Source organism: Bombus impatiens, unplaced genomic scaffold, assembly GCF_000188095.3.
Source record: "Bombus impatiens unplaced genomic scaffold, BIMP_2.2 scf_0487, whole genome shotgun sequence".
NCBI classification, from domain to species: domain Eukaryota; kingdom Metazoa; phylum Arthropoda; class Insecta; order Hymenoptera; family Apidae; genus Bombus; species Bombus impatiens.
The window spans coordinates 1,408,957-1,428,785 of record NT_176906.1 but is presented as its reverse complement, the minus strand read 5'-3'; the positions used below and the strand labels follow the sequence as shown (position 1 = coordinate 1,428,785).

At 38.1% G+C, this 19,829-nt stretch overlaps 1 protein-coding gene across 6 annotated transcripts in view; it reads left to right on the top strand.

Annotated features, from left to right (window-relative positions):
- The window catches only part of LOC100747372 (disks large 1 tumor suppressor protein), a 537,264-nt gene that overhangs the window by 788 nt on the left and 516,647 nt on the right, over positions 1 to 19,829 (top strand). For 2 of the 6 annotated variants that reach the window (XM_012387744.3, XM_012387743.3), the window contains exon 2: positions 17,114 to 17,194. The exons of 2 other annotated variants lie outside the window; for them this stretch is intronic. In XM_012387744.3, coding sequence (XP_012243167.1) covers positions 17,114 to 17,194 — 81 coding nt within the window. Of the gene's footprint in view, positions 1 to 9,262; positions 9,381 to 17,113; positions 17,195 to 19,829 lie in introns of those variants that run through there. 2 more of the 6 variants (XM_012387741.3, XM_024368887.2) reach the window with 2 other exon arrangements.

The window sequence follows — 19,829 nt, the reverse complement described above, 5'->3', positions numbered from 1 at the left end:
GTGTAATCGCGCGTGATTATTAAAGGGATGATTAATGATCATGATAACTTGTTGGAGTTTCGACCACGTGCAGTGTTACTTGGTTCGTGGTGCTCGCGTCGAACGCTTTTACGAACGCGGTGTCGTACCAGGAGGTCATTATTAAAGCTAATTCAAATCCCTTAATTAAGTAATTCCTGTAATTTCATTTTATCCATTTCTTTCATTTGATCGTTTTTTTCGTTCCTTTAATCGTAGTTCGTGTTAACTATAGTTAAACAGTTGTTAAACGGTTAAGTTAAATTATCGAAAATATGGAAAGGATCGATAGGTCGAAGTATCGAGTACGGGATCTTCGTCTCCTCGATGTAGGCCAGTATAGTAGAATATGTTGCAATAATCACACGGCTGTTAGTTGTCGGTGCTTGGACATGGTCCAAGAAAACGCAATAATTTCAGCTCTGGCGAGACTCTTTTGCCGCGATTATGTGACGAGACAGATAGGACATAGGCTTTGTTGGCCGTATCACGTGTATTCTCTAGAAATTTCCCTTCTTTTTATTCTACCTTCCTTTACGATCGGTTTCAATGCGTTTATTTTACCTCCCAATAAAGGTTTTTATCTTAATAAACTGTTCGTGACAGCTGATGCGAGTGACCCTTGGCTTTTACTGATTTTCTTTGAGACATTTTAAATTATGAATGTTTACCTTGTAAATTTTGTAATGGAATAATAATAGTATTCTTTTATCTGTATTTTCCGTTTTTTTATTGCATTACCTGCTTGATTGTTAACAATTATTTAGTGTATAATTTAGTGATATTATTTTGATTAGGAGTTTGATTTCTTTCACAAATTGAATAAACTTGTCTGTCTTATTTCTATTGAAGCGGTCCTTGAGATGTGGCTTGATTCTATAGTGATCATAATATAGATGTTTAAAGATCAGGTAATTAAAGATCATAGTAAACTATCAAAAACAACTTCCTTTTGTCAACAATAGCCTTTACTACAGAGCATATAACGCTGCAACCAAGTAATCTAAAGATAATTGTCCATCATTCGCTAATCTCCTCAAATCTTCTCAAATTCTAACAAACATATTACAATGTTATAAATAGTATTTCTTGCATAGATAATTGATTTTTTAATTAAAAACATTGGTATTTAATTAAGTATCCTTATGCACCATCTTTTTTGAGCCGTTGGTGCCCATACAACTTTCACTACGCGGAAGATCAACGACATTTTCCACAACCTCTCTCATTAGGTTTCTGCCTATTTATCGTTACTTCTTAGGCTCCGACGCCATAAACTGGTGTCAATAGCACTTGATTTATGGATGGGTTTCCATCTAGGGTCAGAGCAAATGGAGAGGATTTAGTACTAATCGATAACTTAGCCGCAACTTCGTTCAACTATTCGAAGAACTTTTGTTTTATAAATTACGTGCGTTATTGCGTGCAATAAATTACAAAACGACATCGTAAAATGTGTCGGGTTCCATGCTTTTGGTGTTGGATTGGGAAAGAACTTGGTGTTTGAACGAAACGATCCGGTCTCGCATAAAGAAACGTAACGAGAATCTGATAGAGTTGGAAGAGGACTTCCCCTAATCCTGACTGCTCGTTGACCTCTTATAGAGATACGATGAAAACGAGTACTCTTTAGTAGTAGCACGTGCCAGCAAGCGGCGTCTCTCTCTAGGTATGCCTTACCGATCGATAGGAAGAATTTCAGTAGCGCGTACAAGTAGTTCATACTTCTGAAACATAATTTTTTCGCGTCGATGTGATACCTATCGATTGTATCGATGTAATTATTCTTTAAACATCGGCTATATCACGTTCTTTTTTCGATATTTTCGATTACCTTAAAAGAACGAAAGAACGCATGAAAATATAGCGGCGAAAGAAACACTAGGGCGTTTAAAAATTGTTGATAGACGAATTAAAATGCAGTTTTGCATTGATCTATCACGATGTCTTGATCATTTCATTTAATGTTTCTCGGTCTATTGTTGGTACTATCGTTTCTAGATACGCTGTTACCAAATTTCCCTTATTCAGATTTAGATTCTTAGATTTAGTGTGTATTAGGAAAAGGAAAAATATTGCTCGCGAACTTAAAAACGCGGATTACACGACTACGAAATACATATATACATAGGTAAAACACGAAGAGGATCGGTTCCACATCTTCCAAAGATTGTACGCGAGGAACGAAATCGATTGTCCAACTCACTAAGTGCTTCTTTATAATCCTATTAGCGAAAAAAGATCCATATCGATCGTTCGAATTCGGGTCGTTTCAAACGTCTCACCACTTTCTGTTTTTAATTCCAACAGTCCCATTTACGAGGTGATATTATATAATTTGCGATTGGTCTTTAGGCATTTGAATTTCTTGTTTCGGAGATATACTCATAGCGTTTTCCGCGACTATGGTTTGCTATCCTTGCCTTCGGTGGAAAAATGTCTTGTGTAGTTAATTATGCGGGCCCGGTTATAAAACATCCTGGTCGATACATCGTGTTGAATGGCCGTAATTAAATTTGTCCCTAATTATCTCTATTTCGAGGTTATTTAGACATCGTCGCGCTTCGTTACCATCTCACCACGGTTTCATAAGCGCCGGTTCACTCGCCCTTTGAGCTACTACGGCAGTGAATGAAAAAAAAATGAATTTTTTTTTGTACTTCTTTCCGCTTCTTTCCGCCAGGCCCGTAAGGCGATACGCGCGCGCGACACCGAGCCAACCAACGACGCCGATAGTTTTCAATTTCTGCGGTGCAGGCGCTTCGTAGGCAAAGACGAGGACAGAGTCAAGGATGGTTTATGGGTCGGTGATTCGCTTAGCCCGGCAACTCGCGAAGCTTTTATGCATGCCGATGTATGTACATTTTATATTCCTCGGCGGTGTTTCTACGTCGTAAAGCCGCGTCTCCAACGGCGCAATGTTTTGTTGGTGAATGCGCTGAAAACCTCGAAAAAGGGTGGATTTTAATGGTATGTCGGCCACGAAGGGTCCGTCGGTTCACTTTGCCGCCCTTTATCGAAAAAAGACCGTGAAAGGAAGTTGTAACGCGTTTGAAGACAAATAAGCGCGCTAGCTTTTATACCAGTTGCACGACTCTAAACAGGGCACCGTGGTAAAAGTGGTTGATTCGTGAAAGGCACGAAATCTGTTTCTTGTTCCTTTCGATTAATTCTGCATACGCGCTCGTTGCTTTATTATGGCTGCCTTTGTTGCGTAGAGAATTAGTTGTTAGCCTGTCACGTTGGACTTACGTTTATGAAGAAATATTTCACGAAAATGTTATTGTAATATTTACATATTAATTATTTGCGTTCAAGTATATTAAATTTCGTGTTACTTAATAATACTTCCATATGATTACAAAATAATTTGATATTATAAAAATGAAACTTATAGAATACGATAAATGAACGCTTTATTAGAAAGTAAGGATAGTATATTTCAATAATTTCTATAGCCACATCATGATGTTAGTATTCCTGAAAGTATACCTTGAACAATTCTTGGAGGCACTAGACTACTATTGTAGTCGTATAAACTCTAGAACTTCAAACTGTTTGATCATGATTACGATAACAGAGGAGATAAACGCGCCCTAAAGCGCATATGTTTGAATATCGTAGGATCGCGTTTGATATGAAATATTTCATCCCATGATTCCATATATGTGCGATTAACTATTTACATCGGTATAATTTTTAGAGAATTATTTACAATTTCCATTGGTACTCTGATCATTGATAATACAGCATATTATAATATCATAAAAGTACAATAAATGCTGGAATTTTGTAAACGACAGTCTTTCTCCTCCGTATGCACGTTTATCGGTTACGTGCATACTTTTAATTTGTTGTCTCATAGCTGCCGAATGTATGAGCGTGATTTCTAACCCGTAAATTCGCAAGGAGTTATACTGTATGTGCACATAAGCGTGACGTATGCGGAACGCAGACGATATAGGACGAAATGGGAGACAGCGTGGCTGTTAATGACAGCAATGAATGGTAAGTGGGCCGAGGGCTTATGTATGAGGGCTTAGACGCGCTCACCAGTTTGCAGAAATCGGCTACATATTTAACTGTGTCTCGTAACTTCGTGATATTGGCGTTCTATATGGCGTATTATATCTTCCGATTGAGATATAGTTCCACAAACGATTCCTTTTCGATTAGTTTGAAAAAATCCATCGTCTCAAACGATGTAGTATTCAGTTTTAATTTCGTTAAAATTTCTTATAATTTCATATTATTTGTATCGCGTAAGCATAAAATCAAAAATTCCGTTTGATTATTTAATGAACATTTCACCCCTAGCGAAGTCATGAATTACCAGTACCTATATGCATGGACTCGAACGTGTTAAACATGTTCAATAATTCAAAACTCCATTTAGATTTAGAGAGCTGCGAGTTTCCTTTTTATTACAGTTCCTTCGAGATAAAACACGACGAACTTCGAATCGATAAGAGCAGGAAAAAACTTTGTTTTTTCTCTCTCTTTCAAAAAGGAAAAGGGAATAACAAGGTCGCGTATGCAATCAATGGGGGAAGAAGGTCGAACAATCGCGTTCAGGTTAGCAGATCGTTGGCAATCGTCGATAATGAATCCGTCCAGACATTGTAGACAATGCTCAGGATTAAAATATGCTGGAAAGCGAAGCGTAGCGTAGGGATGACGTTAAATTGGATTCTGGTAGCTTTAGGAATATCTATTCACGGCTGCACCTACACGCCGTCTGGGAAAGTTCCAGCGAAACAATTCGGTGGCTTCCGTTTGGTATAGAGTTCACAGGTATTTCACGGTATTGGTTTCTGCCGTAAATCCGTTGACTTAAGGTTAACCAAGATCGTTAATGTTAGTTTGTATCCATATCGCTCAGCTGGATTCTTCGTCCTTTCGGATTCTCTCATTGTCTAAGGTTTTACTTGTTTACTTTTCTACATAAAGGCGGAAATCATCAAATGCTGCCTTTTAAAACGATTTCTCCTCTTGAAAAAAGAAAAGTTTCAACGAAGTAAAATCCAAAATGATACGGTGTTTTACATATTTATATGTTTAATATATTACTAGATTCCTTGTTACTATTAAATGTAAATCTGTTACTATTTTAAACGAAATATACAAGAAATATTTATCTCATTTTAAAATTTGCAAATAATTATATCTTTTAGTGAAAATAATTTTTATCCAATAATTAATTACAATATTGCCAATTCATTACTGAAGCATTAAACGAAATCTCTGTCGAATATCATAAGTTCATCCCTCCGATCTATTTTCGTTCTTGCGTATTTCTATTTCAGTGTCGGTTTAAGGAAGATAGGTATAGCCAACCAGTTAAATTATTTGATATTCGAGTACGATTTATTTTCATCACCAACGTCAAGTTCACGAGTCTCGTTTGCCTTATTCCTTAGGAATCCCTCGATCCTTGGGAATCTATTTATTCTTGCAAAGTTATTATTTTGTTATTTGTCCGATATCGGTACGAATGATTTACGTATAAGCTTTCTAATCACGAAATCGCGATCGAGTTTTGTAATTTAATTGCATGGTAATTTTCGTGCTTGCTAGATTGTTCCTGCTGATATCCGCGGTTCAGCTTCCTCTGTGGTCCCATTGTTCCAATCCACTCTGATTTCATTTTACATCAGCGTGTGGTCGAGTATGCAGTCGGTTTCATCATACTCTGACTAGCATCAGTCACAGCATTTCTATCTTTGGACGTATCTTACCAATTAACGCGAAAACAGATACAAATAGTAGCCAATTCGCTACGTTAGCGTTGTTCAGCTCTGCTTCAACGCACATAAATCATTCAGAGCTTAACTGAATGCGCAATGGCCCAGTGGGAAAGTTTCCTGATACTAATTTCGACAAAGAATTTTGTTAATGATTACGAGTGATAGACGGCTGAAAAATCGTAGAATGCGAATAGTATGTTTATGAACGTAAAGTATAGTATAGAACTACGCTATATTTTGCTCCACAAAAGTATTTGAACACATACCATAGAAAACTTTTAAGTCCATATTGTAGATATTATGTAAAACATTTTGAAATTTCATTAATAATGACAAAAGATCGTCATGACTGTATAGGTAAAATTTGAAACCAATCTGAAAATGTATTAAGTGTGTAAATGTAATAATTAAACATATTACATCGAGTTTCATAACAGTATTAATGACATCAAACCATTCCGTGTAGCGTACATATATTCATAAAAGATATCTCTATAAGTGTAAACACTATAACGCATAGGTTTATAAGCATCTATAAGCATCTTATCATGAGCATATAATTAACGAGTAACGTGGTCTCTTCGTTATTGAGCGATAAGATTTCACAATTTGGCATGGTATATATTGCTCATGTACGTTGAAACATCTGAAATACGTGGAATGAAGTAGCACGTTCGATGATTCTATGAACGCTAATGGTCAGCGTATTTGTTAGCGAGAAAGAGGATCCACGACGATTATTCTCGATTAATATCGGTACAGATTCTCGGGAAGTTGATAGAATTATTCATGTTGCAGGTATTACACGTGCAATGGTGTGGCCGTAAACCTAATTGTGTCCTGGAGAATGTACATACAAATGTGGGTGCGTTCACAGGCAGTGAATTTCAATTGTTAACAAGCTACTTTACCTGAGAATTCTCGTTTGCTGCATGCGTACTCTCGGTATCAATAAAATTTCCTGGCTAATTATGTCTTTTTGATGACGTTCGCTTCTCGTCTTATCAAAATAATTTTTTTTACTAGTTAAGGTTGAGCAGTTGTTATTAAAGTGGTTATGTATTAAGAGTAATTATTAAGAAGGTTTAAAATTAGGAGGAAGAATAAGTATATAACACTGAAAAAGAATAAGTCGTCAAGCTCATCAAACTGATCGAGTTTCATCGTTAAGCGATGTACTTGGCGTTGATGAGCAAGTCGTTGTTGCCAACTGATATCGATAGATCGTGTCTGGCGAACACCAGGTTGGGCGTCCATGACGTCGCGTGCTATCAATTCGTGTGTTGAAATCACTCATCCGTCTTTAGACTGTGCCGCTCACATGTGCTTACAAAAATGGAAAGTAAATGCCGCTTTTAAATATTTAAAATTATCTCACGAAGACTGTGAAGCGTCCTTAGTTCTTCTCCCGTTTAGCAAATTTAGATTGGCACACAGCGGACGATGATTAGAAGAAATTTTTGGAGGAATTATTGTACGTTAATATTTCATCAATCTCTGCTCAATGGTTTAATAATACGTTGGTTGATATATACAATACTTTCGCATTTTGGCACGGCTCAGCTATGGAAGAGACGAATATATGCGTAATATCGAAAGATGCACACTCTCGTGGTATTACGTGTGCGTTATTACGCAAGTTACACGTGGACAAATATTAATTCGCGTATGCATATTTATACAATATATTTGACTAGCTCGCATGGGAATTTTATGCAATACGTCTGCAGGAGGGAGGATTGAAATTAAATTCCACCTGATTTTCAGCATCGCCATATAATAACTTGCTTATTGCCAGTTGCAGAAATTTGAGAGCGGCTCTAGTGGAAGAGATCTTTACGCTCGATTGAGAATCGTGAAGTTACAGTGCATAATAGAACCGAGAAATTCTATATATAGAAATTCAAACAATTTCTCACTAGATCTTCATTAGAAAAATGTTTATTAATAAATTTCCCTCATTACCGTTAAAATTACATATGACGAATTATCATAATTTAAATATGCATTCCAATACTCATGGAATTTATCGATCTGGACAAGCACCTGGTTCATCGCACGACTAAAGTATTTATATACATAATATATAAAACACTAAACCGGATATGTGAGTCTATAAATGTTGCCTGCATGTGGGGCACACGGAGGGCCGTTCACACGTGTAGATATATCTTTACAGGCGACACACAGTGTAGCGAACTATCCACACACAGGAACCAACATTAAATGTATACGCATACGGACACATAGAAAGATGCTGCGTATAGACATGATTCTTCTAATGTGGAGCGTCGCCGAGAATGTTAAATTTAGGGTATGTACGAGCAGTCGATTCTCGAATGGTGCCCACGCATGTTGCAGGTGCGTCTGTCGAACGGTTCGAAATTGTTTTTTCAACAAAACAAAGATTCCGAGCTGTCAGTATTTTCCGTGTTTCATTTGGTAGTTATTTGAACCGGTTCTCCGCCGAATTATCGACATTGACATCGGTAGCGAGCTCGCGAAAATCGTAACCCGTTCATGAATAATTTTCCGTGTCACGTGTCATCGAACCGCCACCACGTGCAGAGGCGTGACAATACAAATAAATAGGAAGCGTGTTGGCGAAGCGCCAGCGCGCGCCATTGTGGACTCTGAGATTGGAAATATATATCTCAATCGAGGTGGATAATGACGAAAATGATCGAATGATCTTTTGCAGAATATATCCTGGAACTTGTATTAGAAAACATGTACGTGTGATAGGCTAAATAAAATTGTGTGAAGTGTCGATAAACAAATAAGTTGAAAATCGAAGTATAACACGGAAACTTTGTGATATGACGAAGTCTATAGAGGCTATTGCTTCATCAAGCCAGCGTTTCAGCGAACTCTATTAGATAATTTATTTTCGAAGAATAAAGATACGTAAAATATGCAACGAAGATATCGCTAAAAACGAGCAAAGAAAGGAAATTATAATTGTTGGTAACAGATCGAGGACTAAGCTGGATGGAAGTATTTCGCTGATGTGGTAAATGTTTCGAGTTCTGTGTGATGACACGACACGAGTATGTGAGAAATGTAACTGCTGTCTATGTATTATATATCGTCTATACGTATGACGATATCTGGGCTGTCTCGTGTTGAGATTTTTTTCAGACGTGTCTCGTTGACTCCGTTTCGTATCTACGGTCGATAATCTCTCCATTTCCCTTTTGCTACTTTTCCAACTTGTCCAACTTTTTAACGAGCTCACAACATTCGGGAATTGCGTACAAAATTGTGTTGTATAGCGTTTGAGAGGATATTATCACAGTAGCTCCTTTTATAATAAGTACAATTTTATAGAGAAATTTTTTTTCGACATTGTTAAAGTGCAATTGAAGTTGGAGAAGCTGTTACGAGAAAGAAAGTGTTGCCATTCGATATCTATATAATTAACGAACTGTACGATTCTGTTGAAAGATTGCGAATCTGAAAGGATCGTCCTCGAAAATTTACAATATACAACTTTGATATTACAATTGAATATGTGGTTGCCGGTAATATCTATTCTATGGACCATTGTGAATCTGGTGCAGCGCAAACTCGTAATGAAAAGTGTGATGTATTCTACGTTAAATGGGACAGCAGGTAAATAGAAATTTGCACTATGCTTTGGAAGCTTGTAGAAATACTTTTTATAAAGACTCTATCCTAAATAATTAATCAATCGTTCACATATTTCATTTAATAAGATAGAAAAAAAGAAGCTACCACCACCAACTACAATAATCTGTAGCAGAAAAGTATCGATTATTCTCTTGCAAAGATTTACGAGTATTTCAGACATGTGAAATTACGTTTTACTGGGTTAGGTATCAATGCAAGTAGTCAGGCGATTTCTATTGTCATTTCTCTGTTCACTCATGATTTATGTGATTCAGAGTAATGTCGTATCAGAAGGTCTGGAATTTGTTTCTCTACGGATTGCAACCGCAATTCCAAATACCGAACTAGCTAATTAATTAGCAAATAACTGAATTGTTGGAATACCTTTCGTGACTCATTGCTATTACAGTAATGTTTTGCTAACAGCAAAAAATAGTCAAATGTATGGAAGTCGAGATAATTAAAATACGATGTTGTTACTTTAATTGGACATCGAAATTGATTTTTTTACCATGAGTCCGTTCGATGTTGTTACATCCTGTGTAAAAGTATTAACACCAAATAGCTGTGCACATTCATTCTTGCCCTTATACTTTTGCACGCGTCTCCCTTTTTCGGTAACTATTTCCGTCACCTGAGGTTTCTGGATGGCGTAAGCGGATGAATCTTGTCGTCTTGTGTCAAATATTTGAGACAGGGTAAGAATGAAGACAATTTCTGCTTAGTAATTTCCTCTGCACCACACGTAGATACACTAATCCTCAAATAAAGCTATGATAGTCTGTTGCGGATCATTCCAAGTTTGTGGAGTCAGTTAAAACTTATCCCGAGAACGATTAATGAGCGCCTGTAGAAAACACTATAAGTGTAAAAATTGAAAAATTTTGATTTCTTATTGGAAAATGTTTTACATACCAATGAGAATACTGCAGTATAGAATTGAAGTCAAATTTCACTTTCTAAATGGTTATTAATAATATGAGAAGATGGCGTCACAACGTTGTCTGTATAGAAGAAAATGTAAGCGCTAATAAACATTAGTCGATCGTTTCTTGGCTTTTGTGTATGCCATCTACTCAAATGAATGAACATCGATTTTTCTTTGTAACTAAGAGGTGGCACAGGTTTTTTCTTCGGGCATACGAGGTTTTCCTTCATGAATTTGGATTACATTATGCATAAGGTTCCTTTCCCTTCCAAAAAAAACTTGTTTCTTGAAGTGTATTCTATGAGCATTTTTCAATTGGACTTGAATCATCTCAAAGCCGGAGAACCTTGTTTTCCATGAGCTGTATGATCTTTGAGGTAGAAGGATTCGTCGTGGGTTATTCCAAAATTCTGCCATCATCACACAGTTATACCTCTGAGCTTCACAACCATGCCGGGTTTGACAAGTTCGATATCACAAAACTCCAATCTCGTCTTCGAGCGAATCTCTTTGGCACTGACCTTATGGAACTTAAAGTCTTAAGATTATGAAGTGGTCCAAGATGGACTTCTAGATGAACTCATGGAGCTTGAAGTCCTGAAGTCTTGTGGTGATCTTTGATGATTACCTTTGCTTTGAACTCATGTTCGAGTTTTCAGGATCGATAGTCTATCTGTTCTCACGATCTTGGATTCATAGAGTTTAATGTCTTAAGATCTTCAGCTGTAATTATTCTTACGATCGTCTAATTTAACTTCTTTAAATACTCTTCATGTTTTTACAATATGAAATTAGTTCTCATATTCCACATGATATGACGTATACATAAATTTCCTACCTATTGAAAATTAGAAAGGCTTCTATGAATAAATTAATGTGCTGAATATATTATCATATTTCCATTGTACCTGTTTGATATTATGCTAAGTATAACATACTTAATATAACTAATATAGTAATATAATATATATTATTATATTATATATATATACATAACGTGGAATGTGCAATATATTTAAATTTCTAAATTCCACAAAATGTAATATACAAAACTGTTTAACATATTCTTGTGTTATGTATAATCACAGAAAGTGAGAAACAATTTTAAACAGATAATGTAATATCATTGAATATAAAACATGTTAGACAAGGTGAAGAGTTCGTGTATGGTAAGCGTGAGACGTTCCAAAATTTGACTATAATTTAACTCACGAATTGGCAACGAGAAGGTTTCAGGAAGTTCTCGATGGACGAATAACGGAAAATCCCGGGCTTTGTGATTTAACTGATTTGGAGTGGTAAATTATATGTGGCATATTAACCATCGTGATATCAGGATTCCAGACAGAATTCAACGAATAAATTGGCATCGTTAGAAGTTCAGGACAGGCTTGGCTCGTCACATTAACATAGCTGAAAATCCAAGACGGTGTTTGAAGAATGGTTTGGCAATAAACGAGCACGACTATACTCTTCATCGCGAATTCTCGGTGTTCTTGCGTAGCTGACGCTTTGAATTCTTCTCATTCACCGTTCCTCGTGCTCGTCCCTTCCTTTTCTTCTTCCTATCCTGGCCTTTAGCATCGTGTTTCTATCGTGTCCTTTTCACCAGCCTGTTGGACTCTAATTCGTTTCATCTTCTCATCTTTCTTCATCAACGTCTTGTCTCTATCTCTTCCTCCCTTTTCCCGCTACTTTTGCGTGTCTGTCTTCAAAATTCGTTCGGGGTTACCCAGACATGACGTAGATGCCCGCTATTCTGGTCATCGTGTGACGTCGTCCTCAGGGTATTCAGAAATAAACTCGAGTGGCAAGGTGCTACTCGTCGTGTGGCCTCTTTCTCTCGTCTACCTCTTTTAACCTCCATTTGTCACTGTCTTCCCTTTTGGTCCGCGATGATTCGCGCCCAATTTCGACGATTATTGTGTCACGGACAGCATCAAAGCAGAAAATTAGTAGACCAATTTAAATTCGCCCCACATTGTTAGTAATACGATGAATAAACGGGCGGACAAGTTCTTTGCTCGCTCAGTCTCTCGTTTAAAGTCACTGTTCCCGTCGTTAAAACGATTAATAAGCACCTACATAGTTGGCAGACGATGGCGTAACCTTGCGCTAGATTTTCTGGAAAGCAACGTTACCATGAATACTTTTGGGTCATTGTTTTTCGAGTAGGGACGGATGTACTCAAAAGTTGTTACGATAATTTATAATTGAAGATTAAGCGGAACATTTAGTATTGTTTAAAAGTCTAAAAGTACGCATCTTGATACAACGATATCTTTTGTAACATTGTTAACAAGTTAACTTGCCCGATGCAAGCAAGTTGCTCGACGTGTTCTCTTTAAATGCTCATTCAAGGTGCAAGTGCAACGAGAATAGCTTGTACTAGGTTTACCAGGTCCAAGAATGACGTCGTTTATTGCGCTATATTTTTGTGGGATTTACGATCTTCATAGGCATACTTAACGATTTTCTTTATTATCTTGAGCTTTACAACCTTGCGCGATATCGAACGTTGTAGCGCGATGTTCAGCGCAATTGAAGCATAAAATATTTTCAAAACATAAATTATTAAAATATTGCTACCAGAAACTTTTCAAACCGGCTTTACATCGTTTGTGCGAGAAAATTATATTTCCAATCGTCGAGTATTCGCTAGGATGCTCGATAATTCATCGAAAAATACACACACAATCGTGTATTCCAGATTGATTCACCGACAGTTCGAGTAGTTCGAACTTGCGTTTATTTATTCCGTTGTCTGGCGCCGAGAGAGCGCCAGTGCGGTTACCAGATTTAATTATACCTACGTGATTCGAGGTATCGTTCTTCTTCATTCTCCTTGCCGCGTTGAATTTGAAAATTACAGGAGTTGCGCGACGTTCTCTAAGAAAATCTACCGTTCTTCTTTCTTTTCGATTACTTAGAAAGTAGTTTACTAGACGAGCCGGCAAAAGTGCCGGACAGAGTCTCAGGGCAATCCAAACAGCCGGAAGTTACATTCGTTTGTCAACCAGTCGGACACGGTGCAAACGAGCGACTCGTGGCGCTCGTTCGCTGGCAACAAAAATTTAATTAGAGGGACACGACTTTACAGCCGTGGGCGGCCTTTCTTTCACCGGATAATGAAGTAACGCCGCCAGCTAGACACTTGTGGTTAGCGTCTAAGGGCTGGAATGGAGGGCAAAAAATTCAGCCAAGTTATACCTAACGATATTTCTCTATTTTTCCTTCTATACTAAGCGAACGACTGATTAGTTTTCCTGCCTCTATCGATCTGTTTCTTAATTCTTCTTCTTCTTTCTCGTTTTCTCTTCGCTTCATCCTCCTTCTCTTATTCTTTGATCTCCTACCGTGGTCGGGCCTTTCGTTTCCTGCGACCCTGTCCTCCCCCTTTTTTCGATTTCCTCGACTCTGGCCTTAGCGTAAATACATTTCCGCATGGAAAGCGGCACTTTCAAACTTCGCGACCCTTTTCCAAAGCATTTATCTTTTATCCTCGTAAATGCGGTTGTTCGCCTCGATTTCGCTTGTCTCTGTTCGCCTCACGTCATCTCGCCGTCTCAGAAGAATAGAGATTTACCACTTCTCTACACCGAGGCACATAGGGGGTTAACGTAGCTCCGGTTAGGGTAATGGAACTATTTTCAACAGCTATGGCTCTTACCGCACTATCTTCGGCATACCTTGCGTTTCCTTTGGGTTTCGTACAGGTTTAGATGTAGTTTTAAACCTAAGATCGTCGTTGCACACTCCTCAACGAGAGAAGTTTCATCGAGACGTATTTGTGCTGTGTTATGATATGCGATTTTGTTTCTATTACTAAATTTGCGCTCGATATATCTGATTTTATTTAGTCATTAAATATTTGGTTTTAATCACCACTAAATTGTATTTTAGATTGGATTTTTCAAAAGAAAAGCGAGGACAAATTTCGTATCGATTATCATATCTTACGCTTTCGAGCAGGCCTAAATTTTTCATATTAGATAAGAACAGGTTGGAAATGGAAATTCTGCGTACACGAAGTCAAGGAAATCCGAATTTGAAAGTTCGATCAAGATATTTAAAACTTATTTGCGATCCGCTGTAGACTGTCTTCGAACAATTTGATGACGAACTATCCTGTTTCTCGTATCATCGGGCATAGAAAACTCATTATTTCCCTCAGATATATAATTTCAGTTTTCGAGGTAAACGCGGTTTACGCAGGTCGACGAACAAACAAGTCTTGAAATTCGTTCTGATTAAAATTTCTTTCTTCTAACTAGTAAAGCATCCGCAGTCAAGTGAATACGTTTCGTACGAGAAGCTTCATTTTCCTTCTTTTTCGTCTTTTTTTTTCAAACCGTTCGTCGTCGTCGTCTTTTACGGTCGGCTCTTACATTTTCCAAGCCAAGTAACCGTTTTATAATAGGTAGAGCCAAGTAATTAGGTACGTACATGTCCATCGAACGTGGACATAATCGACTTTCTTCTTTGCCTCGAAGCAGCACTTTCGAGCTGATTTTACCAGCGGCGAATGTTTCCATCCTCTTTATTACAGCGACGAATTTTTGTCGTCAAAGCTGGCAAAGCTTTTCCCTCGTTCACGGAGCTTCCCTGTTTCGCGTCTTCGCATCGGCGAGTTTAATATCGCTCCGGGGTTAACGGGCTGGGTACGAAAATATTTCTTTCCAAAGGCATGGATGCGTTTCACGAAAACGCGCATTTAGGCTTCCGTTTCGTCCCGTTTCTCGGATCGAGGAACGCAAACGTTTAATTGTTGAATCACTCACGACGCTCTACTTTTCCGATTATTTTATGCAGAAATGTACCTTTACAGAACCATGGATATCTGACTGTGTGCGTTGAGCCGTTGTTTAAGTCGGAGAAACCGTGCGTTTGTGACGATTCGCGATAATACGATCGATATTTATTGTTATTTGCTGTAAAAGGGAAAAAAATGATATCGCCGCGTTAAAATACAGCCGTTTATCGAGCATTCGTCCAACACAGCGAATAAATTTCGAAGTTCTCGAAGTTTCCTTCGATTTCAGTGCAGTAGGCGGTTGACCCGGGGCAGTTCCCTGTTCGTTTTTGTACGTGATCTTTGTGCAAATGTTGGAGCACAGAGGTTCGGTAAACGTTGGAATAATTTCTGAATTCGTAAGGGTAAAGTTCGCAAAAGTTTCTCCTTTGGCGTTTTTCATTTGACATGCTACACGCGTCTTGTGCAAATTCCGAACGAGACGCGAATATTTTCGTCGGTGGTTCTTTGTTGTAAAAAATAGTTCTCATCTAATACTCCTGTGCTTTCTACGTTCTAAATAATCGCGTGAAAAAGATGTTAGATACTTTGAGAAAGTGTTCGCGTAATCGTGGCTATGTAGCAATTAAACGTTCGAACAACCAATGTGTATGTAAAATGGCTATTGTACACTGGTCCGTCATAACGAGCAGATATAGTAGGCAGATTACTTTTTGCAGATCTTACTGCGGTATTTAGACGCCGTTATTCTCATTGCTCAGTTCTATCTTCCATTCTCGAGGAAATTGTAAAACCAGATCTAATTATTCTGTCCTCCGTTGTACAGGTAACATGGAAGATAAATTTCTACCGAATCGTCCTGAAGTGACGATATAGGTCAAGGATGAATTCAACGTAATAAAATATTTCCTGTCTCTTTCATATTGTTAAAGTCACCCGTAGATTGCGAAATTCTCGTTTGTTCATAAAAGTCCTCGAAATTTACTCCGCTATCTTTTTATTAGAATTTTCATGTATCGATAGATGGGATCGCGAATTGATTTCGATTTCGATTTTACATCCTCGAACGAGGGAAAAGAAAAGAAATACGATCGAGGATGAAACGGGGCAGCTGGTCGTGATGTCTTTCTTGGTTTCCAGCCGGCCATTCGTAGAACAATCGGCAGGAGAGATCTCATTACCTCTCGCCCGGATATAACGTCGTTCTGCTTTGACGCCATCGTTCGATGGGTTCACTTCGTGCAACCTCATAAACGATGAAAATAGGTCAGGGATAAAGTTATTCGAACGTTGTAAGAGGATTGTTGCTTCCTTTGTGTTGTCGCCGATATCTCACTCTTAATTACTTATGTCCCGAAATTCCAGCTTAATTTCCTTTGACTTCCTACTGAAGTTGACTCCACTAATGATTGGAGAGTATTTCAATATTTCTAAAGTCACGAGGTATCGGAGACTAATTGATGAGAATCATTGGTACTTGGTTGCAAGAATATTAAATTGTCGATGGGAATTTTAATGATCTTCGTAGAAAAGTTTTTAAACAAATTAAGGAAAGATATTTGATTAAGAGATTTCTTCCTGTTACATGAGTTCCTGTAGTAGCGTCCCTTTTTATACATTCAAGATATGCGATTAGGATCTTAGGACTTTGAGTTGCGATCGATTTTCACGTTGGTGGATCCGTGCTAGTTTTCGGCTAGAACTATAATCTAAAGATCAGGATATGGAAAGTGGGACAGCAGAACGGGATGTGTACACGGTTACACGACGCTGGGAGGTAATAAAACCACTAATTGTTCGAGGAGAAACTTCGCGTTATATTCGAGTACAAACTACTGAAACAGCTGCGGTGATGCGCCTAATCGAGTGTGCGAAACGTCGTAGCAAATTTTATCAAGTTACTTTGGCAATACGTAATTCTGAAATCCCCGAATTTATATTCGATCCATATCTTTATCAAGAAAAGAGAAGAAAAGAAAAAAGAAAACAATATGTTAAAAAATAACGTAATATTTTCTTCATTTTGTGTTACAGGTGAGTGTGACCAGTTTGTGGGATGCAACAACGTCGAAATCATCAAAAATTTTGCACCACGTACTGCACGAAAACATGCAGGTAGGAAATGCATAAAAATCACTTATTACGGAAACTCGAAACAAACACGAGTTTGGCGGGAACTGTATAATGATGAGAACTGGAATACGGTTACCTACAAAGCAACTTTGTAACTGCAGTACGTGTTAGGTCATGAACACATTTTTTTAAAGTGTTCTTACACGAATCGTATACGTATAATACGTATAGCGTGTAATTCGTATTTCGAAAATATTCACTTGCATATTCATATTTATATTTGCGTTAGAAATCATGCAAACATTAGCTCGAGAAAGTAGTAAAATTTAAGAAAAGTATTTTTTGGAAGGGGTTGCGTTGTTTACCCGTTGGCTGAGCTTTTTACGAGTGAAGAAAATCTGGGTGGTAATGTTGGTAACTGGTCAAGCCGCATTGTGTTCTCCATTGCGGTAGGTGCACACATGTACGAATCTCCTTGTACGTGTTCCATGCAAGTCGAGTTTTCTGTATATATGTATACCGAGAACAACGATTGGAACGATAGCACCGTATGAGAAATGGCGCTATTAAATTTGACTGCAGTCACATCGTGCGGCTTTACGCTTCCATCTGCAGCATATGCAACAAATCAGAAATCTGTTGTATTATTGTTTTATTTAACATATACACGTCGAGTTCAATATTATATCCTCAGAGAAGAAAAAATTGATCGAGTATCACACATCGTTAACATTTTTCTGGGATGGTTACCTCCACCTTAGTAATTCTTTATTTTTATTATCTTCTTAGACGGTAAAAATTCAGTGATATAATTATACCGATATAGATTCTTGGAAATATACAAAATATTTCATTTAATATTTATTGCAATTACTTTTTACCAGAATGCGTCAAATATTTCCTCATGAATTTTCTCGCACGTCATAAGCAACGTTCTTAAATTAGAAAAATGAAAATGAGGAAGGGAGTTCCTTGTTAGTGCTTCCTCGCAAGTTACGCTCGAATTCAAACATAGGAACCTTGCACCAGTCGAAGAAAATAAGATGCATAGCCTTGATCTCAAGGAAACGGTAATGTTAGCCTCCCTTTTAATAAGAGGAAACGACACGGAAGAAGATCGTAAAAAGGAAGTTAGTAAACGTAACAAGCATTTCCAATTCACTTTTCGATATGCATCAGTTTCCTGCAATTGCGATAACAATCGGTGTCAAAGATCTGGTTTTGCTATCTTCGCGAAACGATATGTCATTGGAAGAACGATGATTTGCCAAGTCAGCAGAGGTCCTCGCCTTTACTCGTCCATAGAATCGATAAATTTTACTCCTATTTTTCTTCCTTCATATTCTCGTCTCTTCTATCTATTTTCTTTTGGAACCATTTGTCTCAGAAAATGATTTAGAAGATACTTGAATTTAAAGTGTTCTTAATGCTTATCGATTTTGCTGTGCAAAATGTAATTCAAGCACGAAGAAAATTTAATCAGGATTAAGAATCACATCGAAGTTTTTGATATTGTTTAGACGAATGTTCAATGAGAAATACGGTACAACTAAAGTTAATTTGCAATATGATCCTTTAGATGGAAATTTCATTTAGTCCAGAGTCTTGTATCTTCGATTTGACGCAGTTTATTTGCAGGAAATAGGGTGAGAGATATAGCAATTGCAGGGTGCACTAGTACGTTAAGTTAAATACACGTGTGTAGACGCGAAATGCTTGTAGCGAGACGCGATTGGTGTTCCCTTGATGTATGGCACCCGTCTTTATGAATATTTATTTCTCCCCTCTCTTATGAATGTCGTAAACAAGAGACGGTTTTCTTCTTTCAAGGAAAATTTCTCCATTTTCAAGATTTTACACGCGCTGAAATAAGAATATTTTCTACAACTTTTACGTCAAATGAACAATTCAATTTAATCGTTAATGCTTTTTACCAGAGTTAACAAAAAAAAACGACGGTATATAAGAAATTCTAAAAGTTCCAAACCGGGCCAACTAACACAACGAAATAGTTAATCTGGAAGAATTCCAATAATTTTGCCAAAGATTATTCCTTTTAACTTGGCCAATTTTCGTGCTACGTCAAATTGAATCGACGTTTCGTTGATTCGTATAATTTATATTCGCATTGTACGTGTTCGAACACTCGCGGTTGTGAACGGATTGACGGAGGGAAGGAGTTACAGGCCAGACAGATAGATTACAAAGTGAGCTGTATGATTTTACTGGATGCTTGATTATTAAAGGACTGTCCCTTTTAGATATGATACAATGTCAATTGTTATGTCGTGTCTAACGGTCAGACCACGATCCTTGAATTTCGTAAGACAGAGATGAACCGTACTCGACGAAAGACTGTTTGAATCTGATTCGTCGTGTCCGGCGGTCATCATCTTTTTATATTTTACGTGGAGGAAATCCGCACGGACGCCAGGCCGCTTCTGGGGAAAGCGGCGTGGTGGTGTCGGACTCCAACCGACTAAAACCTCCACGATAACCTTCCCGGCTGCGATCGAGAGAGGCCCGGGAACCTCTGTGGGCGTCGCAACGGGGCCTCCCCCGCGCGCCTAATACCACCGCTGATGGAGCGGTGTGTTGACCATTGTCACACCGCGCCTCGTCGCCGGAGCCGCCCTACCGGACTGCTTGGCAGCCCCGAGGCGCTGAACCGCCAAAC